Source organism: Schizophyllum commune (genome assembly GCF_000143185.2).
Source record: "Schizophyllum commune H4-8 unplaced genomic scaffold SCHCOscaffold_2, whole genome shotgun sequence".
Taxonomy (NCBI): Eukaryota; Fungi; Basidiomycota; class Agaricomycetes; order Agaricales; family Schizophyllaceae; genus Schizophyllum; species Schizophyllum commune.
In genome coordinates this window covers 2,782,443-2,802,357 of record NW_026089539.1, presented here as the reverse complement: position 1 = coordinate 2,802,357, position 19,915 = coordinate 2,782,443, and the positions used below count along the sequence as shown (strand labels likewise).

General features: G+C 57.1%; 11 protein-coding genes across 11 annotated transcripts; 7 read left to right on the top strand and 4 right to left on the bottom strand.

Annotated features, from left to right (window-relative positions):
• Positions 1 to 78: 78 nt before the first annotated feature.
• On the top strand, positions 79 to 2,228 carry SCHCODRAFT_02166495 (uncharacterized protein). Its single transcript, XM_003037132.3, has 8 exons — positions 79 to 190; positions 232 to 413; positions 464 to 736; positions 789 to 827; positions 882 to 1,006; positions 1,070 to 1,322; positions 1,376 to 1,391; positions 1,459 to 2,228. Exons 2-8 carry the CDS (start codon positions 258 to 260, stop codon positions 2,061 to 2,063), a joined length of 1,467 nt encoding a protein of 488 aa, XP_003037178.1. The 5' UTR covers positions 79 to 190; positions 232 to 257; the 3' UTR covers positions 2,064 to 2,228.
• On the bottom strand, positions 2,025 to 3,297 carry SCHCODRAFT_02566906 (uncharacterized protein). Its single transcript, XM_003038478.2, has 2 exons — positions 3,024 to 3,297; positions 2,025 to 2,965 (listed from the first exon to the last, which is right to left on the bottom strand). Exons 1-2 carry the CDS (start codon positions 3,111 to 3,113, stop codon positions 2,393 to 2,395), a joined length of 663 nt encoding a protein of 220 aa, XP_003038524.1. The 5' UTR covers positions 3,114 to 3,297; the 3' UTR covers positions 2,025 to 2,392.
• Positions 3,298 to 3,483: 186 nt separating this feature from the next.
• Positions 3,484 to 5,963, top strand: SCHCODRAFT_02489838 (uncharacterized protein; the record flags this gene model as incomplete). Its single annotated transcript, XM_050342915.1, has 6 exons — positions 3,484 to 3,610; positions 3,659 to 4,421; positions 4,472 to 4,618; positions 4,669 to 4,735; positions 4,817 to 5,673; positions 5,729 to 5,963. 6 exons carry the CDS (start codon positions 3,484 to 3,486, stop codon positions 5,961 to 5,963), a joined length of 2,196 nt encoding a protein of 731 aa, XP_050202375.1.
• A 420-nt stretch (positions 5,964 to 6,383) lies between these two features.
• Positions 6,384 to 6,770, top strand: SCHCODRAFT_02697043 (uncharacterized protein; the record flags this gene model as incomplete). The annotated part of the gene is made up of 3 exons (XM_003037134.2): positions 6,384 to 6,508; positions 6,585 to 6,703; positions 6,757 to 6,770. The coding sequence occupies 3 exons, from the start codon at positions 6,384 to 6,386 to the stop codon at positions 6,768 to 6,770; spliced, it is 258 nt and encodes an 85-aa protein (XP_003037180.1).
• SCHCODRAFT_02612276 (nuclear movement protein nudC) lies at positions 6,767 to 7,762 on the bottom strand. The gene is made up of 7 exons (XM_003038479.2): positions 7,635 to 7,762; positions 7,388 to 7,582; positions 7,192 to 7,336; positions 7,119 to 7,140; positions 7,046 to 7,063; positions 6,958 to 6,999; positions 6,767 to 6,908 (listed from the first exon to the last, which is right to left on the bottom strand). The coding sequence occupies exons 1-7, from the start codon at positions 7,717 to 7,719 to the stop codon at positions 6,846 to 6,848; spliced, it is 570 nt and encodes a 189-aa protein (XP_003038525.1). The 5' UTR covers positions 7,720 to 7,762; the 3' UTR covers positions 6,767 to 6,845.
• Positions 7,763 to 8,149: 387 nt separating this feature from the next.
• On the top strand, positions 8,150 to 10,297 carry SCHCODRAFT_01166658 (uncharacterized protein; the record flags this gene model as incomplete). Its single annotated transcript, XM_003037135.2, has 8 exons — positions 8,150 to 8,450; positions 8,502 to 8,570; positions 8,622 to 8,710; positions 8,731 to 9,027; positions 9,077 to 9,182; positions 9,236 to 9,303; positions 9,353 to 9,513; positions 9,571 to 10,297. The coding sequence occupies 8 exons, from the start codon at positions 8,150 to 8,152 to the stop codon at positions 10,295 to 10,297; spliced, it is 1,818 nt and encodes a 605-aa protein (XP_003037181.1).
• Positions 10,298 to 10,623: 326 nt separating this feature from the next.
• On the top strand, positions 10,624 to 12,179 carry SCHCODRAFT_02612269 (ADP/ATP carrier protein). Its single transcript, XM_003037136.2, has 9 exons — positions 10,624 to 10,668; positions 10,752 to 10,777; positions 10,831 to 10,847; positions 10,904 to 10,932; positions 10,985 to 11,053; positions 11,111 to 11,261; positions 11,312 to 11,632; positions 11,683 to 11,794; positions 11,845 to 12,179. Exons 2-9 carry the CDS (start codon positions 10,758 to 10,760, stop codon positions 12,056 to 12,058), a joined length of 933 nt encoding a protein of 310 aa, XP_003037182.1. The 5' UTR covers positions 10,624 to 10,668; positions 10,752 to 10,757; the 3' UTR covers positions 12,059 to 12,179.
• Positions 12,180 to 12,326: 147 nt separating this feature from the next.
• On the top strand, positions 12,327 to 14,233 carry SCHCODRAFT_02489724 (P-loop containing nucleoside triphosphate hydrolase protein; the record flags this gene model as incomplete). The annotated part of the gene is made up of 8 exons (XM_003037137.1): positions 12,327 to 12,691; positions 12,741 to 12,851; positions 12,902 to 13,102; positions 13,158 to 13,318; positions 13,372 to 13,551; positions 13,604 to 13,692; positions 13,740 to 13,871; positions 13,916 to 14,233. 8 exons carry the CDS (start codon positions 12,327 to 12,329, stop codon positions 14,231 to 14,233), a joined length of 1,557 nt encoding a protein of 518 aa, XP_003037183.1.
• Positions 14,234 to 14,547: 314 nt separating this feature from the next.
• Positions 14,548 to 18,024, bottom strand: SCHCODRAFT_02612260 (uncharacterized protein). The gene is made up of 15 exons (XM_050344526.1): positions 17,540 to 18,024; positions 17,442 to 17,491; positions 17,378 to 17,394; positions 17,293 to 17,324; positions 17,153 to 17,243; positions 17,083 to 17,098; positions 16,950 to 17,030; positions 16,851 to 16,896; positions 16,555 to 16,800; positions 16,468 to 16,499; positions 16,305 to 16,406; positions 15,870 to 16,253; positions 15,706 to 15,817; positions 15,650 to 15,656; positions 14,548 to 15,599 (listed from the first exon to the last, which is right to left on the bottom strand). The coding sequence occupies exons 1-15, from the start codon at positions 17,940 to 17,942 to the stop codon at positions 14,879 to 14,881; spliced, it is 2,340 nt and encodes a 779-aa protein (XP_050202374.1). The 5' UTR covers positions 17,943 to 18,024; the 3' UTR covers positions 14,548 to 14,878.
• Positions 17,969 to 19,517, bottom strand: SCHCODRAFT_02166292 (uncharacterized protein). Its single transcript, XM_050341963.1, has 4 exons — positions 19,398 to 19,517; positions 19,201 to 19,344; positions 18,280 to 19,155; positions 17,969 to 18,217 (listed from the first exon to the last, which is right to left on the bottom strand). Exons 2-3 carry the CDS (start codon positions 19,236 to 19,238, stop codon positions 18,282 to 18,284), a joined length of 912 nt encoding a protein of 303 aa, XP_050202373.1. The 5' UTR covers positions 19,239 to 19,344; positions 19,398 to 19,517; the 3' UTR covers positions 17,969 to 18,217; positions 18,280 to 18,281.
• Positions 19,080 to 19,749, top strand: SCHCODRAFT_02612258 (uncharacterized protein). Its single transcript, XM_050344525.1, has 3 exons — positions 19,080 to 19,155; positions 19,201 to 19,627; positions 19,686 to 19,749. Exons 2-3 carry the CDS (start codon positions 19,399 to 19,401, stop codon positions 19,694 to 19,696), a joined length of 240 nt encoding a protein of 79 aa, XP_050202372.1. The 5' UTR covers positions 19,080 to 19,155; positions 19,201 to 19,398; the 3' UTR covers positions 19,697 to 19,749.
• Positions 19,750 to 19,915: the final 166 nt, after the last annotated feature.

Genomic DNA, 19,915 nt, shown 5'->3' with positions numbered 1-19,915 from the left:
CTTTCCCTGGGGTCGCCATGACATTCAAAGGTTCTGGGGAGCTCCCAAAAGCGCGGCTGACGTCTTTGAGTGGCACCAAGTCGTCGATGAGTTTCAAGATGCCCTCGCTGTCGGCGACACTCGTTCCGGATCTCTGCATATATTCTTCATTCAGCGCATGAGACAACCGATTACTTTGAGATTTCCACATGTATGTGTGACCTCTCGCTGCAATATGTCTGACAAACGTAGGCTCGCAGTACAAGGACTTCGACGACATGACTTTACTAGACGCTGACGCTTTGTGCGTTGCTTGGGCGCTGCAAAAGACCAAACCGTGGCACCCCTTGCTGGTCTGCTCGCATCGCAACTTACTATACATCTTCGACGTCAAAGCGCAAAAATTCGTGGGTTGTCTACGTGGACACGGCGGCGTGAGTTTACTGTATCTTCCCAGTGTTGTTCGTCATCTGAACTTTGACAGGAAATTACGTCCATCACTGTCCGCCCAGACCAGCCTCATATATTCTGCTCTACGTCAAGGGACTTCACTGCGAGGATATACGACTTAACGCTGCGACCTCAACAAGAGCCTGCGAACGTCCACTGGCCACCTTATGAGGACCCAAATAAAGCGGGGCCGGCGTTTGGCCTACACATGACGGACAACGAGGGTCCAGCGGATGGGATTGGTCGGTGTATAGCGGTGACGGGTGCGCAGAGGTCGGGAGGGCATCGGGCTGCTGTGTTGCATGCGGTAGAAAACCTTCGTTAGCTCGACGTCGTAAGCTTACTCCCCTCCCTTCAAGGCGTGGCATCCCGACCTTCCGGTACTGGCGACCTGCGGTGTGAGTCGCCTCCGTAGCGCTCACCGAGGTACCTTGCTGACACGGCCAATATAGATCGACCGCTGCGCCAAGCTCTGGTATATCCCACCGTGCAAAGACGGTATGAGAATACGACGTCTGGATCAGCCGATATTCTCCACTTCGATGCTGCATACCGGACGAGTTATGTCCATAGCCTGGTCAGTCGGTTTCGATTTATCCCCCTCTTCAACCCCTGCGCTCACCTCTCTCCCTCCATGCAGGCTCAGTCGCGACGTCCTTCTCACACACGGCGGACCTGCCCTCTTTCGCAGAGAAGACGAGGACGAGAACGAGCAAGAACCAACTCAGACGCAAGCACAGACGCAGTTGCAAGAGGGTACGAAGGAAATCGAATACGACTACGACACCATGCCGGGCGACTTCAAGCTCTGGCAGTGGCTGTCGATCGACAGGTTCTTTCCGCCGATGTACTTCCAGCACGAGCCGCCGGAGAGGATGGTGGTGCCGGCGACGGTGAGTATGTTTGCCGTCGTGTGCGAGAGGGAAGGCTGACGTATTTGTGACAGGATTATCGAGAGAGTGGTATGTTGCTGGCTTTGCCCGCGCTCCCTTGCCTTTCCAGCCTATCAGCTTACTCCCCACCTCGCAGCCTCCTTCCGCATCCTCGCCACCCGCCCCTTCGTCGACGGCCCCGAGCACGTCTGGCAAGGTCACAGGGCGCATGTCTTCACTCTACATGATGCATCTCCTTCACCTCCGCAAGCCTCGTACCAATCTAATTCCCAATCCTCGTACCGATCCACATCCCAAACCGCGCCCCGCTCCGCCTGGCTCGCCTTCCACCTCCTCCCGGGCGCCTCCTCCGTGCAGTTCTTCAACCCCGCGCACATGGACGTGTTCGAGGTCGAGCCGCTGGAGTGGGTGCGGGAGGACGCGGAGGTGGCGGAGTTGGCGGCGAAGCGGTTGAGGATTGGGGATGAGGTTGGTCGAAGCAATGGCGAGAGTACTCAGGCAGGTCCTAGCACTGGTGCTCGGGAAGGAGGGAAGGGCGGAAGCGGGACTGCGAACGCAGCAGCAGGAGAGGAAGTCCCCGACTCCCAGCCCAATCCACCGCCGACGTGGGAAGTGAGGTTGCAGGCGAATGGGGTGGGGGAGGAGAAGGCGGCCGCGTGCGCGATGGGGATGGGAGGGCAGGCGCTGGCGGTGGTGAGCGACGTGGGAAGTGTGTGGATATGGAGAAGGAGGGAGCGATAGGCAGGGGGTCGTTGTTTTCTTCTTGGTTCAACCCAGTGTCCGGCTTGCACACCCAACTTGGAAAGCTTCAGTCTTCAGAACCCTCAGCATAGCTTCGACATCGTCAAATCACAAGTCTTCCATATATATACGAACACCGATGCATTGTCCAGCAATCTATCAGCTACTATAATGTCCTTCGGGCTCTACGAGGTCCATAATGTCCGGAATGTATCCAACGTAAGTATGCCTGGTCCGACGGGTAGGTAGGTGTGCCAGGTCCGAGTAGTGGGTAGGTACGCCGGGCCCGACGAGTATGTGAGCGTGCGTGCGCCTGAACGACAAGCAAATCACTGCTGGCCGCTGTACGGCTTGACCACACCGTCAGGCGCCATCGCCGCATTCTGCAGAGGCACGGTCTGGCGCCTCACAATGGGCGTGTCGCGCTTCGTAGGGCCGTAGGGGATCACGTTGCCGTCGGGGGCCATCGCGGCGTTTTGGACGGGCACGCTGTCTCGCTTCGCCGGGGCATTGGTGTAGGGCTTGACCACGCCGTCAGGCGCCATAGCGGCGTTCTGAACGGGCACTTCGTCGCGCTTCGCCGGCGTGTTGGTGTAGGGTTGTACCACGCCGTCCGGGGCCATTGCGGCGTTCTGGACGGGCACACTGTCTCGCTTCGCAGGAGTATTGGTGTAGGGCTTGACTACACCGTCCGGGGCCATCGCCGCGTTCTGAACGGGCACGGCGGACGCCTGGGGCGCGCGCTTCTGCGGCCCGTACGGGATGACGCTGCCCTCAGGCGCCATGGCGGCGTTCTGCAAGGGCACGGACTGGCGCTTCGCGACGGGGGTCGGCGCGTCGGCGCGTCGGTAGGCAGGGATGACATTCAATGGTTCGTAAGAGCGTTCCACGTTGGCACGCTGCTGTGGGAACGCGCTAAGTATATGGGAATCGATGGGGGAGGGAAGTGGGGAGACGTACCATGTTCGCCAGCGGCATGGGCATGGGCGCGGCAGCAACCAGGCTGCTCATAGCAAGCGCGATCATGGCGAACAACGAGATGGGCAGCATCTTGAGGGGGTAGTGCGTGTCGTGGAAGGGGTGTGAAGTGAAGGATCGAAGTGAGGCTGAAAGATCTGGGACGCAGCCTGGCGCCGGTGAAAGGACTGGAGGCGAGGTTAGTGTGGGCTGCAGGGTTGTCGCCGCAGACGCACCAGAAGGGAAGAGAAAAGGAAAGGACGAGTTGGGGGGAAGAAGGTGAATGCGTTTGCCAGCCGTCAGTTGAGCATTTATAGCCGTGTCCCCATCACAACCCGAGATTGAGGAACTTGGTCGCCAAGGATGCGATTGGACAATGACCGCCACGTGACCGCACCCGCAGTTTTGGGCGCTTCCCCTCTCGATCGTGCGCCAGCTTCTGGAAAGCAGAGCAGACTGCACGATGTCCGACCCGCGATTCGCCAGGCTGCGCACGGACCCGCGCTTCCGCAAGGTCAAGCGCAAGGAGGACAAGGTTGTCGTCGACGAGCGCTTTAAGGGGCTCTTCGCGCAGGAGAAGGGGAAATCAAGTGCGTTCCCCCACGTTCAGGCCCCACCGATCGTCGAGCTGACTGTAGGATTAGAGCGAGTGGACAAGTATGGTCGGTCGGTGTCGAGCAAGAAGGACCAGGATGACTTGAATCGCTACTACCGTCTCGAGAGGGGCGAGGACGATGAGATCCTCGTTGGCTCGAAGCCCGGCCCGGACTATGCGCGCGGAGCGGTGCTTATGGAGTCTTCGGATGAGGAGGAAGATGAGGAGGACAAGGGGGCGGACGATAGCGACGAAGAGGGGGAGGTAGTGCTAGGGCAGGACTCCTCTCGCCCGATCGCCGTCCCCCGCGATGACGAGGACGCCGAGATCGACCTTGACGAGGACACCGTCGCCGTCCTCGACGCTCAGGTCGCCGCCTACGAGAAGACCAACCCCCTCCAGGCCGTCGCCGAGGGCTCCCGCACCAACCGCCTGGCTGTGGTGAACCTCGACTGGGACCATGTCCGTGCGATACATCTATACAAGATCTTCTCGTCCCTCGTGTCACCGACTGCTCCTACTCTGTCCTCAGGGAAAGTCAAGGCGCAAGGGAAGACGGCCAAGGGCGCGGTGGGGGGCTCACATCCTATAGCGCGCGGCAAGGTGCTTAGCGTGCGTGTGTACCCGAGCTCGTTCGGCAAGGAGAGGATGGCGCGGGAGGAGGTGGAGGGTCCGCCTGCTGAGATCTTCGGGAAGAAGAACGAGGTTGATGAGGAGGATATCAACGAGCGCACGGTGTACGAGGTAGGAGAGGAGGGCAAGTACGACGAGGACGCGCTTCGCAAGTACCAGTTGGAACGGTTAAGGTGAGCAGCGTATGCATCCCCCACCATTTTCTCGGTTAACCTCCTGATAGATACTACTACGCTATCGTCGAATGCGACACCGTCGACGCTGCATCACATATCTACGCCGAACTCGAGGGCACAGAGCTCGAGCGGTCAGCGAATGTCTTCGACCTCAGCTTCGTACCCGATGGTATGACTTTCGACGAGGAGCCCAGGTAAGATTACTCTTTCAAGCATACCCAACTTGGATCTGACATCCTTTCAGAGACGAGGCCACAAACGAAACCGACGCCCCAGACGCGCCTTACAAAGCCGTCGACTTCGTCACCGATGTAAGTAGCCCTTTCCCTTTATTCCTTCCCTCTCCCCTTTCCCCCTTTTCCCCCTCTACCTACCCACTAACCCCTCCCCAGGCCCTCCGCCACTCCAAAGTCAAGCTCACCTGGGACGAAGACGACCCCGAGCGCGCCAAGGTCACCCGCCGCGCCTTCACCAAAAAGGAGATCGAGGAGGCCGACTTCCGGCAGTACATCGCCTCGTCGGGGTCCGAGGATGAGGGGGAGGGGGAGGAGGGGGATGGTGATGGGACGGGGAAGAAGAAGGCCTCCCGGGATAAGCTGAGGGCATTGTTGCTTGGCGGGGGCGATAGTGAGTTGCCGGAGGGGTGGGGGGCGAAGGGTGGCGGTAGCAAGGGTGATGGGGGGATGGGGGCGTGGGGAGACGCGGACGACGACGACGTGGACATGGAGATCACGTTCACGCCCGGCCTGAGCGAGAAGAAGGGCGACGGGGAGGAGACGACGCTGGACAAGTACCAGCGGAAGATGCGCGAGAAGCGGAGGAAGCGGAAGGAGGAGATGAAGGAGCGGCATGCGGGGAAGGAAGCCCCTGCAGCGGATGGGGACGATTTCTTCGAGGTGGATGAGGAGGAGACATCGGCGAAGAAATCCAGCAAGCACGGGAAGAAGGATGGCAAGAAGGATAGGAAGGGGGCGAAGAGTAACGCGGACGACACCACCCCCCGCGTGGAGAGCACGGCCGAAGAACTCGCCCTCGTCGCCACCTCGGACAACCCGAACGCAGAGCCGGCCCACTTCGACATGAAGGCGATCCTGAAGGCGGAGAAAAAGAAGAACAAGAAGAAACGCAGGGGCAAGGGCGGCGAGGAGGAGAAGGACCTGCAGGAGGACTTCACGCTCGACGTGAACGACGAGCGGTTCAAGGTCCTGCACGAGGACCCGAGCTTCGCGATCGACCCGACGAATCCTCAGTGAGTCGTTGCTTTCGGAGGTAGAGTCGAAGGCGACGCTGACCACCCTCACCAGATTCAAGAAAACGAAGGCGATGTCCGCGCTGCTCGAAGAGCGCATCAAGCGCCGCAAGTCAGCGGTCGGGGACGGGCAGGACGCCCGCAAGAGCAGCCACAAGCGCGCGGCCTCGCCCTCCGCGGACGACGGGGCGCGTAGCTTGCAGAACCTTGTGGAGTCGGTCAAGCGGAAGAGCGCGTCGTCGAGCGGCGGTGCCGAGCCGCGGCCTCAGAAGAGGAAAAAGGCTGCATGATGCAGCGGCTTGTTACAGACGATGCAGATGCGCGACGTTCGGGATGTTATGGATCGATAGCTGTGCTCTCTAATATGTTGTAGGCTGTTGTAGGCCGTACTGTCATGTTGTTGGTCGTACTGTAATGCCCAAGACGGGCTGTAGACGGGCTCTCCACTTGGAGTGTAATGTTTCAAAGAGCATGGGATCAGCGGGTTGGAATACAAGTTGCGGGGATTCACCGCCTTTTCCAGATGGTCTGTCTTCGTCTTGAATAGTAGGACGCGAGGTCGTACTGCGACTCTGTTGACGGTTAATTGCGGATGGGACACAAGGCTGTCCGTGTTACCGTCAGACGATCAATATATAAGCCTGGCAGTGAGATCGTGCAACAGCGAAACAACCCCACCCAAGTTCATCGTTCAAGCCTCGCAAACGAACATGCAGTTCAAGCTCACCGTCGCCACCCTCCTCTTCAGCGGCCTGCTCGGCCTCGTCGCCGCCCAGCGGGAGTGCGGCGAGACTGCGTGGGATGTGTCCGCGCAGAATACCCCGGAGTGCAGCGCGTGAGTATTATTCTGCTTCTGAACCCCAGCGCATTGTACTTCAATCCCTTTACCTTGCTGACCGTGTCGACTACAGCGACGACTACGAGTGCCTCTGCACGAACGGCAACTTCCTCGCCTTCTGGGGCCATGCGCAGATGAACTGCGAGGACCACGAGGCCGCGGACGCGGTAAAGGAGGAGCGGTGCGCGCCTTGTGAGCAAAGCTTACCTTTGCATGAGCATGGGCTAATGAGGTGATACTTGCAGACACGACGAATTAGATTGCGGCACGATTTCCGAAAGCCGTGTCATTTGCTGTGGTAGTGGTAGTACAATTGTGCTTGGAGTTATATTTTCTACGAGATCTTCGCATTCGAGAAGTCGAGCTCTGGGTGTGCGGCTTGGAATTTCGCGAGAGCCTGTCGAAGGTCAGGAGATGGTAAGCGACTGCAACGAAGACGAACGCACCTCCGCCTTCTTCTGCTCGTCTGACGTGGGCTTGCCCATTTGCTACGGGGATGTGAGATGGCGATGTGGGAAGAGACGACTTACTGACCTTCTGCTGGTTGTCGTACTGTGCGGGTGGCGTCAGATGGATGCCGACCTTTGGTCAATGAATGGCTACGCACCATCATCTTCTCGACCATCCCTCTGCAATGCATCGTCAGTAATCAACAGAAAGACAATATAGAAAGCACTTGCCTTGTTTCGCCGTCAAGTTCACTCAATGAACTGTTGGGTGGCACAATCTTGGTAGTGTCGATCTTCGGGTGATGCGTCAGGACATTCTCCCACCAAGTCTGCTTGTTCAGCTTCTCAAGATGGATGAGAACGAGCTTGTTGTCCTCTTAGTATGGTCAGCTATACCGCGTGTATGTGGCGGAAGCACGTTTCCCACCTAGCGTCCAAGTGCTGTCTTCGACCTTGATCTCCTTGCAGAGTTCGCCTTCCAAGATCTTGGGTTGACCTTTGAGTCCGACACTCAAACGCTTCTTCTTGATCTCGACGACGAGGTCCCTGCCTCGCGTGCCCGGGGGCACAGGGACGGTCACATCGACGTCAGAAAGCTCCTGGGTCCACGAGTAAGGAAGCGCTAGAGGGCGCTAGCTGAGCGACATTTATTTGAGGCGCAAAATTATACCTACTCGCTTGCTCCTGCCGCTCCCTCTCCCTGTCCTCCCTGTCCTTCTTCTCGCGTTCCTCGGGGGTCAGTTTATCGTAGTCGTCCATGTGCGATCGATCAGTGACTGGTTGAAGTTGAGGCGTGGGAGAGCTCGAGCATGATTTGCGACTGTTTGGCCCGGTCCTCGCTCTTCTCTCCGTTGTACCGACGCGACGCCAAACTCATACGCCATCCGCGCGAACGCCTGTCGGGAAACTGGCGGCAAATTGGACGCTCCAGCTGATTCATGGCGAATAACGAGGCCTGGTCAGACTTCGAGGTCCGCACTCCATCCCAGTCATTGATCCCTTCTCCTGACTGACCGGTGCCACCTCCCAGCTTGTGGACAGCTACCTGAGGCACTTCACCGTAGACAGGCTCAAGCAGACGCTGACCGGCATCAACGACGAGTGCCGCACGAATCTCGTCAAGTCGGGCAAGAAGAACGAAATCCTGACACGGATCACCAGCCTACTACGCAGTTATCGAGACAATAACATGACGGACCAGTGGACGAGGGCGAAAGGAGTCATTAATCAAGTTCGAAGTCATGGACAGTGCGTGGCCAGCCCTCTCTTTCAGTCGACGCCGCTCATATGCACCATTAGCAGTTATGCGCCCCGCACTGTACCAAGTTACACCGCTCAGTCAAGCGCCGGCGCCAGCAGCTCGTACGGGTCTTATCACAAGGCCGCTCCTCCCACCGTGCCATCCTCTGTCCCTCCATACAACCCATATGCTCCGCCTCGACGGCCTACTACCATCCCTAGTAGCCTCGCATCTCCCACGAAACCCAAAGGTGTGATCGGAGCCCAGAGGGCGTCGACTCTGCAGGCTGATGTGGAACAAGGGATACGATTCAAGGAATCTCCTTTCTTTCAAGTCCTCGAAGTCCTCTCTACCATCGCAGAGTGCCCAGGTGCGTTTGTGCTCGGGTCGTCTAAGGCAGCTTCGCTGACATTGTATGCAGAATCGGCTAGCGCCACAGATCGTCGGCAGCAGACTCTATCTTTCGCGGTTCCGAGCGACATGTCGGCGAAAGTGAAAGCCCCAGGGTGCGTGCATGTCGCCTGTACTAGGGTTTCGTACGTGCTGACCGTCATTCCAGACATCAACTGCGCCTATTCTGCACATCATCACTATTCTATTCTAATGCCCCCGGTTTCCGGTCGAACCCTCCACCCTGTCTCATAGAATTTCCTCCTACATGCGAAGTCCGAGTAAATGGCGTGCAGATCACTGCAAACCTCAAGGGTCTCAAGAAGAAACCTGGAACCGCCCCACCTCCCGATATTACCAAGCACGTCAAACTGAACGGTCACCAAAATCGTGTAGAGATGGTCTACGTCAACAGCCAGCAGCCTACAGCGCCCAGGGTACGTGCGACGCAATCCTCGTGAACTTCGCCTCTGACTTGACGCACAGAAATTCTACATGGTTGTCATGCTTGTCGAGGCGACGACTGTGAACACGCTCGTGGACAATCTGAAGAAGACGGGCTATCGATCCAGCGCAACAATACAACAGCAGAGTAAGGCATCATCATCATGTGCATGCCGTACGCCTCTCATCTTTCGTCCGCAGTGAAAGCGCAGATGTCCGACGACGACGACATCGTGGCAGGAGCGTCGAAGATGTCCTTGAAGTGCCCGGTATGTGCTCAGCCCCGCAACGTCGTGCTTTAGCTCACAAATTGCGCAGCTGAGCTTCATGCGAGTGGGGACACCATCAAGGTCGACTCGATGCGTCCATCCACAATGCTTCGACGCCTTCATGTGGTTTTCCGTCATGGAGCAAACGACAACGTGGCTGTGTCCTGTATGCGAGCGTCAGCTGGACCCAAAGGAGCTCATAATAGACGGGTAAGTTCCCGCCGTAATGAAGTGTAGTCACTTGTCTTACCGCTCTCTTCCCGCCAGATACTTCGACGACATTCTCAAGGCGACACCAGATAGCGTAGAGGATGTTATAGTGGAAGCTGACGGGGAGTGGCATACGACAGACAACAAGTACGGCTCCGAAGAGTGGAAGGCTACACATCCTGTAGCCACGACTTCGAAGCCGCCACCACCGAAGCCGACGTTTTCGCCTTCCAAGCTCACCTCCGGTGCGAACGACAAGGGCAAGAACAAGGTCGAAGTGTTCGTCTTGGACTCGGACGACGAAGAGGACGAGGGACGGGTCAAGCGCGAGCTGTCGCCGCCTTTGACGCAGTCCAGCCAGTCCGTCGAGCCAAGACGACCACAGAGCAATGTCATCGACTTGACCCTCGACTCGGACGAGGAGGATGACGGACCGCCTCTGGCGGCTTCTCACCCCGCGACGAAGAGGAAAGCCGACGATGCTGGCTTACGAGGATCGTCGCCCAGCGAAGTGATTTGGAAGAGGAGTCGAACGGAGTTGGGCGGCGGTGGTGTGTTACGCTCGGCCTCCTCCAACAACATAAATGGGGGAGGCGACTATCCACCACCGATACGCCCTGCTGCGACCTATACGTCCTCTCGCGCCCCGCCTAACGGCACTACGAATGGCGCAGGGTCTTACGGGACCAGCGCCTCCTACCCCGCGAATGGCTTATCTTCCCCGTCTTATCCATCGTATGGCGGGAGTTCGTATCAGCGTGGTAGTGGGAGTGGGCGTTGGTGATTTCGTGGACTGCTCTTATCTTATTCCTCTGTCGTACGCTGTCTATTGTATCTCGTGTAATGGTACTCGCCTTTTGAACGTGATGGACGGGCGCGAGGAGGTCGCGGATACGTGTCCGATTTTAATTGCACTCCGAGAAGGATGATAAAACGGGTTTCTAACCTGCTCGGTCCGCCGAACGCCGGGAGTCGTGTGCCTCATGGCGCGAGCGAGCGCCCGTATTGGCTGCAGCGCCATGCCCGTCCGCGCCGAAGTCACGTGCGTCCGGCTCCGGCTCCTTCCGACGAGTATATTACGGTCCAGTTTTCAGCTTCTTTCCTTAACCTCGACGGTCTCCTTCTCCCCACTCAGTTCCCCGTTCTCCTCCACAGGTGCGTCGCCGTCGGCGCAACCGCCTTCGACGGTTCTTTCCCGTGTTTTCGCAGACGCTAACGCGGTGCTGTTCTCTTTGCAGTCCAAGATGGCATCGAAGGGCAAGACGTACGTGTCCATTTTCGACATGTCTAGCACTTTGGCTCACATTTGTTTTATAGTCCCGCGGAGTTCGCCAGTGCGTCTCAAAGCAGTCGCGTCTGCACAGAACGCGTAGCTGACCATGTTCCGTAGCCGACTTCATGATGGGTGGTGTCTCTGCCGTACGTGGTTACCCGCATATATGTTGTACATTCAACCTCATTCCCCTCACAGGCCGTCTCAAAAACTGCTGCTGCGCCCATTGAGCGTATCAAGCTCTTGGTTCAGAACCAGGGCGAGATGGTGCGCGCATTCGCAAATTTTCTGCTCCCGATCAGACTCTGACGCGTTCGTTACCAGATCAAGCAGGGCCGCCTCGACCGCCCGTACAAGGGTATCGGTGACGCCTTCGTCCGCACCTACCGCGACGAGGGTCTCGTTTCGTTGTGGCGTGGCAACACTGCCAACGTCATCCGTTACTTCCCGACCCAGGCGCTCAACTTTGCCTTCAGTGCGTGTGCTTGCTATCGAAGCTGTTCGTATCTCTGACGTCATGCGCAGAGGACTACTTCAAGTCCCTGTTCGGCTTCAAGAAGTCTGAGGGCTACTGGAAGTGGTTCGGTGGTAACATTGCCTCCGGTGCCGGCGCTGGTGCCTCTTCCCTCCTCTTCGTCTACTCCCTCGACTACGCTCGTACGCGTCTCGCGAACGACGCCAAGTCCACCAAGGGTGGAGGGGAGCGTCAGTTCAACGGCCTCATCGACGTCTACAAGAAGACGCTCGCGTCTGACGGTATCGCCGGTCTCTACCGTGGCTTCGTCCCGTCCGTCGCGGGTATCATTGTGTACCGTGGTCTCTACTTCGGTCTCTACGACTCGCTCAGTGAGTTACCACGCTTGCTGCTTCTAACGCTTTGCTGACCTCTTCCTCAGAGCCGGTTGTCCTCGTCGGCTCGCTCGAGGGTTCCTTCCTCGCTTCCTTCCTTCTGGGTTGGTGTGTCACGACTGGTTCCGGTCTTGCGTCGTACCCGCTCGACACCATTCGGTACGTTCATCCCTGGGTCATAAAGCTATTCATCACTGACATGCATATAGTCGTCGCATGATGATGACCTCCGGCTCTGCTACCCACTACAAGTCCATGTTCGACTGTGGTTCCCAGATCATCGCCAAGGAGGGTGTCCCGTCGCTCTTCAAGGGCGCTGGTGCCAACATTCTCCGTGGTATCGCTGGTGCCGGTGTGCTGTCCTTGTACGACAAGTTCCAGGAGCTCGCCTTCGGCAAGGTCTACGCTGGTGGCTCCGGTTAAGCGTCTCGAGACTTGGACACGAGTCGGGGCTCATAATCGTTATTCACCGTGCTTTGCGATCTTTAGACACTTCCCGGTACTTAGGAATACCCTACATAGCTTGCCTAAAATCTTACCGCCGTTCGAGGGGCACTCATTCTTTTGTGGGGCGTGTGAGCTTGTGAAGTGAAGACTGTTGGCTTGTGAATGGAGTACTCACTGAAAGCGAGGGTGTCTGTCAAGATGTTGGTTTCGTGTTTCTCTTCCCCCACACATGAGATGGTTGTGCATGCGAGGGGTGCTGCAGGCTAGCCTTGCCATTGGACGACGCTCAACACATTCGGCAACTACTACTATTGCGCTCCGGCCTTACCAAGAGCATTGTCTGCAAGCATGTACTGACGCGCTCAACGCGGGCAGCACGCGGATCGGCGTCTCACTACCTACTGGCGCAGGAAAGACCACCGTCTTCATCTCGCTACTCTCGCGATTGCATCCACCGAAGGACAATGAACAGGCGACGCGGTCCCTCATCATCGTCAACAGTGTCGAGCTCGCGCGGCAGTCTGCTGAGCAGGTTACGAGGCTCTTCCCGAGTTGGTCTGTCGAGATCGAGCAGGGAGCAAAGCATCAGGCGACGGGGAATGCGGACGTGTACGTGGTCTGCGTCTTTGCAATGTATCGAAGTTGACGCGCAAGACAGGACCGTGGCTACGTACCAGACCCTCTTGAGGGAAGAGCGTCTAAGAAAGATCGACCCCGTCCGACTCAAAGCCATCGTCGTAGATGAAGCACATCATGCCGCCGCCCCTTCGTACGTCCACCTCAGCTTACCCTCCAGCTTCCTCACTCATACCCGCCAAGCTACCGCCGAATCCTCGCACACTTCGACCCGGGCGTACAACATCCCGACAAGGACTTCGTGCCTCATACCCCTGCCCCTCACAAGATTCCCATCATTGGCTTTTCGGCCACCTTCAGCCGCCACGATGGGCTAGCGTTGGGCTCGGTCTTCGAGCGCATTGTGTACCACCGGAGCTTCTTGGAGATGATCAAGGAGGAGTGGTGCGTGCGTCTGTCGGTGCAGATGCTGATGAGGGGAGGCTGATGATGGGGTCAGGCTCTGCGACGTCCGCTTCACGTCTGTCCATGCGAGGCTTAAGTTGAATGAGGTCACCGTGAACACGAAGACGGGGGACTTCAATGCGGCGAGCCTAGCTCGTGTCATCAACACGCCGACGGTGAACGATCTGGTGGTGAAGACTTGGCTGCATCGCGCAGGTGAGCCCCTCCATCTCAATTTCCCTTCGATGTACCTGGCTCACTCCTTTCAGCGAAGCGCAAGTCCACCCTCGTCTTCTGCGTTAGCATCGCACACGTCGAGAGTTTGACGCAGGCCTTTCGCAGCTATGGCGTTGATGCGCGATACGTCTACTCTGGGACACCTGCCGCTGAGCGTAGGGAGCTCATTGCGCAGTTCCGAGCTGGGGAGTTCCCGGTGTTGATCAACTGTGGTGGGTATATGCGCTGTCCAAGTCGTCGGCGTGTACTTATCCTGCCTTACAGCCATCCTGACTGAAGGTGCGGACATTCCCAACATCGATTGCGTTGTCGTCGCCCGGCCGACAAGGTCGCGGAACGTCTTCGCTCAGATGGTGAGCCCGCATTTTTTTGTTCAAAGGAAATGCGCTGACGGGGTCAGATTGGCCGCGGAATGCGCTTGTCTCCGTCGACGGGCAAGACTGACTGCCATATCATCGACTTCGTCGATACGCAAACACGCGTGCAGGGCGTTATGTCGACGCCGACGCTCTTCGGTCTTGACCCCAACGAAGTCATCGAAGGTTCGTGTTGACCTGCACCCTGCGCAAATTTGAGGTTTTCTTACCATTGTATCTAGACGCCGACCTGAAGTCACTGGAAGAGCGTGCTGCGGAGCAGGATGGCTTGCCACAGTCTCTGGCGGGCGCCGACGGAGACGAGCTACCTCAGGTCGTGGAAGACGTCGAGGAACCAGAGTCCATCACCTTCCGCGATCACGAGAACCCCTTCTCGACAGTGCATGGCGCGACAGGCGACCCGCATATAGCGGCTCTCTCCCGCTATGCTTGGGTCTCTTGCGGCAACGACGTCTACGTGCTTGATTGCATGGGACATGGGCATATCCGGATTACCAAGGGCTATGGTCAGCTCTAGTCTTTTCCCCCTTCTGGCAGTGAAGCTCAGTAATGTTACAGATGAGGAAGAGAAACGAGAGATCTTTGAGGCCTGGTTTACGCCCGCCATGGACAGGATCACCATGAAGGAGCTGAAGATGTCTCCTTATATGCGCGCTCGCCCCGTCTTGAAGGCAGAAAACCTACCAGACGCCGTACGCGGATGCGACACGTACGTCAACTCCAAGCCAAACTTGAAGAAGTTGGCACTCGGGTGAGCTGTCTTCCTTGTCACTTTTCACCTCTTCGGGCATTGATGGTTGTTAGCTTCCTGCGAACCGCGAACTGGAGGAAGGCACCTGCCACTCCAGGGCAGAAGGAGTTCATCAAGAAGCGGTGGAAGAAGGCCCTTTCGGCGCTCGATGGCGAAGGGGAGGCGGTGGCGCAGCAGAGGCGTATTGCCGAGCTAACGAAGGGTGAGGCGGCCAACATCATCACTCGCTTGCGGCATGGCGCACAGGCTCGGTACGAGAAGAAGGCGAAGGATCTCGCAAAGGCGCTTGCGACAGCCGAGAAGGAGCGCCGCAGACGAGCTCGTGAGGACGTGAAGGTGGGAACTCTGACAGTGGAATAGATTACTTGAGCGTACTCTAGATCATATTAATGCCATCCTGTTATCCCTCCCCTATGATATAACCGTCGGTTTCAACAGGGGCGAGACGGCAGCCTGGCTCTGCATTGTCATGACCGCTGCCCTTTGCGAGGCATTGATGAGCATCTTCAAGGTGTCCACATCGCGCGTTGCGTCCGGCTTGACCACTATGCCGCTCAGGAAGCTTCCCACGAAGGTATCCCCTGCGCCAGTGGTGTTGACAATCCCTGGAGCAGGCAAAGCGGGGAAGTGCATCAGAACGACCTTCGCGCTGTCCCGTCCGTGCGCCACAATATAGCGTCCGCGAGGATTGCTCCGCTCATTCGCCCAGCCCGACGTGCCCATCTTGTCATCCAAACGCATCGCAACAAGTGCGCCTCGCGGGCCCAACTTGACGATCAGGTGCTCGAAGAAAGGTAGGAGGTTAATGGCCATCTGCGCAACGCCACGCTCGCGGAGGAAAGTGAGCTTGCCCAAGCTCTCATCGCCACCCGCATCGAAGGCGGGCTGCCGAGAAAGCTGCTCGATATCCATGCGGAAGGCGTCGTTCAGAGCAAGAGTGTCGAGCGTGGCCCACCAGCCCTTGTGAGACATGGCGTCGAAGGGGTCGCCGGCAACGGCGGTGCGATACATGTGCTCGAGCTCGATGAGGTTTGGAGTGGCGAAGGTGACTGGAGCGACGCCGCCGGTGGGCGGGAGGCAGTCGAACGCAGCAGAGAGGATGGCGGTGCTCTTGGTGAGGGAGGTGGGCTCGCTGCGTATGGTGAGAGGGAGGTTACAGGTACGAAAGTACATCTAACTTACAAGAGGGCTGGAAGAGGATCAGTGAAGAGCATTAGTGGAATGCATGGCGTACGTACTCTTGATGCCGTGCTTGTAGCAGTAGCGAACGACTGCTGTCAGCGTTTCTGGTGACAGGTTTCCATCCAGAGCTACGACGTTGGGCTTGTGCTTTTCAATTTGCTCGACAACCTACTGACACGTTCAGCAAGCCAGACAGCCTTTGTATTGTTTCTGTCCTCACCGTATCCGCTTCGAAGTCCCGCGTAATATCCATGGCCGCAACACCGCTCACTAGATTGCCCGTGCCATCCAGCATCAAGCTGCAAACGGCCGTCGAGCCCGTAGTCTGCATGAGTCCGTCGGAGCGCATACCGACACTCTGCGTACCGTCCTTCAGAAGCGTTCCGAAAGGATCTGCGCCGTGCGGCGCGACGAGCAAGGTCGACTGAGGGTCTGCAGAGCAGCGGTGCGCAGCTTCAGCGATATTGCGCGCGACGCCGCCGAGGGAGGATACGACTGTGCCGGGAACGGTAGAGTGAGCGGCAAGCTGGTCATTCGAAGAAGGTGCGGCTTGAGAGGTCAGGTCGACGGCTGCAGAACCAACAACCAGGAGCTTTGCAGGTGGCTGGTGATTGTGTTACCGACTGCAGCCTGTAGTTGCATGCAAAGTACGAACCAGTGTTGCAGGCGATGGCTCGAGCTTCAGGGGAGCATGCTGCCGGATGGTCGAGGAAGTTGGCGGTGGTGTAAAGGTAGTTGTAATGTCATTCCCATTTGTCTGTCGTACATTCATTTTAGATACACCTTTCAACCCAGAACGTAGGTTATGTATTCCTTACAAGCTTCGCGTACTCGGCCGAAATTTGGCCACCTTGAAGATGATCAGCCATTTGTATAGATGAACCTAACGCCGAACCACTACGCACCAATGAACGCAGTGTTCTTGAGGAGTGCGACATTGGATGCCTCCGACGAGCCACCAGTGAGCTCGCTGACGCGCTTGAGCAACCAAGGAGTGGCCTCCTTGCCGCGTCTGGCAACGCCATTCGCTTCAGACTCGGCAACGGCCTGGTCTACAGCAGCTTGAATCTTGTGACCTGCCGCCTCGTACTCTTCTGGTATCGGCGCGGCGAAGATGGCGCCGTTCTGCATGCCTAGTTGCCAGTGGGTATCTGCAGAGACACGATTAGTCAATTCGAAAATGAGAGTTTGAGGAACGCACGCAGGATCTTTGCCGCGCTGGCTGGGTCGTTCACGTTCCAAGGTACCTGCGAAGGTAGTGAGTACTAGCACAGTAGAGCTGAATCATCGATTGATTTACCTCAAATCCGCTGCGCGGAGAGAAGAAGGCGGGAAAGTCGCGCGTCTTCGAGTAGGATATGACGGGTACTCCAAGAGTTTCCTGCGAGCATTCTTAAGCTTGACCCGCATGTCGATGGGATCAAAGAGCTGACCAGGTACTCCAATGTCCTAGAGAACGACGGCTATCAGCATACTACTGCATCATATCACAGGATGACCTACCTTCCAATATCCAAGATCGACTTGACACCGGCGGATACCAGTCCCACCGGACAACGAGTCAGTTCGTGAAGGTCGGCTGAGATATCCATAGCTGATGCTATTTTAGAGTGAGGAGAGTCTCAATGCCAGCAAAGACGTACTGGTCTCTGCCCCTCGATGTACGCCACCGAGACTGCATGATCGTCAATATGAGTGGATGAAGGAGTTCAGAGGATAGGGGCTCACCCGCCAGTAGCGAAGACCTAGAGACCCATGAGCTATAAATTCCAACCTTGTACAGACAACGTACCTTGATCCCGGCCAGCGCCGCGAATATGAGCGTAGTGCTACATGTCGTCCCTGTAGGCCCTCAGCATAGATTCCCGTAACTTCCTTCGCTCAACGCACCTCCGTCCGCCCCAGCCGTGATCGCTGCAGCCACATCACGGCGCGACACCTTCGCCGGGTTCTCCGTGCGGTATGCCAGTCGCTCCAGCTCAGAGGACGTCAGGCCAACCTTCACGCGCCCTCCAACGAACCCGATCGTCGCCGGGACGGCGCCGCCTGCGCGTACGAGCCCCTCTAGATCGCGACCGAGCTCGAGACAGCGCGGTGCCGGGAAGCCGTGCGTAATGACTGCAGTCTCGAGAGCAACGACGGGTCGTCCAGCATTAAGTGCGTCCTCCACCTCGGGGTGCAGGTCTACGGGTGCGCCACGCTCACGAGCAGTAGCAAGGGAGAACGCGCGCGAAGAGGTGCGATAGTTGGTTCGACGCGCCCCGCGTGAAAGGAGTGAGCGAGGTAGCTTCATAATGACAGGCGTGACCGCCTGCACCGTCGACTTAAGCGGTCGAGAACAATGGAGACCGTGAACGTTGATGAAGACGCGGACTTCGGGAACTGGACATGATGTTGATTGGAGATCACTCGGGTATCTCCATTCGTACGGCTGCATTGTTCCCTCCTCTTTCTACCTTGCACCTAAAATCCTCACTCAATGCCAGAGAACGCACTGCCAAAGGTCCTCTCCACCGCACTACAGCACTACAGCTCTACCATTTCCAACAATATTGTTTCCCGTGTAACCTACTGGATATTAGTACGATTCTGAAAGCCAGCCTATCAAGCGCGTATTGATTAAGACGCACAATCATCGCCGTCTTTGTTGAAGAAGTGAATGATGCATGAAGGCCTCGTCGCAATGCTGGAAAGCCTCAGGATATATGCGGCACCATTGGGGAACATCGACCATCGTGCGAAACGATTTATAGATCGTCTGGCGGCGCATAGTGAATTCGGCCAAATGACTGGGGTCCTCTTCTTCTGGGTCAAAGGTTCGTATCTCTATCTTCTCCAAGAAAGGCCATGCCTCAGGTTCCGTCGGCCAGACGTCCAGAGAAAGCGCATCAGTTAAGACCACACAGCGCAGTCTCTCCAAGGACAGCATGAATGGCATGACTTCGTCACATCCTGTCTCGACCAAGTGCAAAGTGTGCAGAGTGTTCAAGAATTCCAATGGGGCGCTGATAAGTCGCGCCAGAATAGCAGTCACCGTGCTGCCCAGTTCGAGGTATTCCAATCCGTGGAAGGCCAGAGGCGCAAAGTGGAAGTCGCTATCAGGTCGACGCCGCACAAGGCGTTGCCTTTGGCAGTAGACAGACTCTGCAAGCCGCCTGATAGTTTCTGCGTGTATCGCAGGCCATGGTGTAGCCTCATCGGGAAGCAGATCGGCCGTGTAATCCGGAAGGACCAGAGTGTGGAGGTGGGGAGATCGAGCGAGGACAGTGCGCAAGTCCTCGCCGTCGGAGGGGGCATTGGGCAGCTCAGCAAAGGTAAGCTTGCGAGAGTGGGGCACGCATTCCAGACACCCGTCTCGCAGTTGGAAATGCCGAAAAGAGGGGAAATCGAAGTCCTTATGTTCGACGTTGCGATGATGGAGATGGAAGGGGCCGTAGGATAGCCACTGCAAGCGGCACGCGCCGATGGATTGCTGCAGCAAAGTTCGTGGGGTGGTGTGCATGTAGCTGATGTAAAGATGGGATGTGCGTGACGCCAATCTCTGCGCTCACTGGATCTGCGCGTCCGACAGTTCATCGAAGGAGTCCATGTGGACATGTAGACGCAGGTCGAGGTTTTGGGACCGCGACTCGTAGAGCTTCACGACAGGCAGAGGCAGCCGCTTCCAAGTTCGAAAGCAGATGAGAGTCCATAAGCTGGGAGTCTGCAGGTCAAGGTTGCGCCACCGCCGACAGACGTGGCTCGCCACCATGGTGAAGATAGTGAGAAGCCTGGACCCTATCCATTTGGAAACCTCCGGTATCGCATATTTAAAAGCCAGAACGAGGAGCTCATTCGGTAGGGAATCGATGGGAATGCTGGAGGAGGGCACTAATCGCGCGTCGTTTGGCGCCATCCCTTCACCAGACGTCGACTGCCATTCACTGTACTGTGAATCCCTTTTGTCGAACGACGACATGAAGGCGTTGGCAAGTTATGCTGCAATCATTGAAGTTAGATGAGACCGTCATACACAGAAGGTTTACCAAGCGCGAACCACGGGCGTAATATGAGGATCAGGTTCAGTAGACTTCGATAGCGTCTGAAGAGGTGGGTGATGTCTGTAATTCAGCTACAGAGAGAGAGGAGGGACTAAGGGGGAAGTACCTATGCTCAACTTTGGAGAGACGACGAGGGTACAGATGATGCGTTGGGCGCTTTGGCAATGCTTGTGGCTGTTTGCATCATCATGTGATTAGGATGGACATTTGTAGGTCCATACCCTCG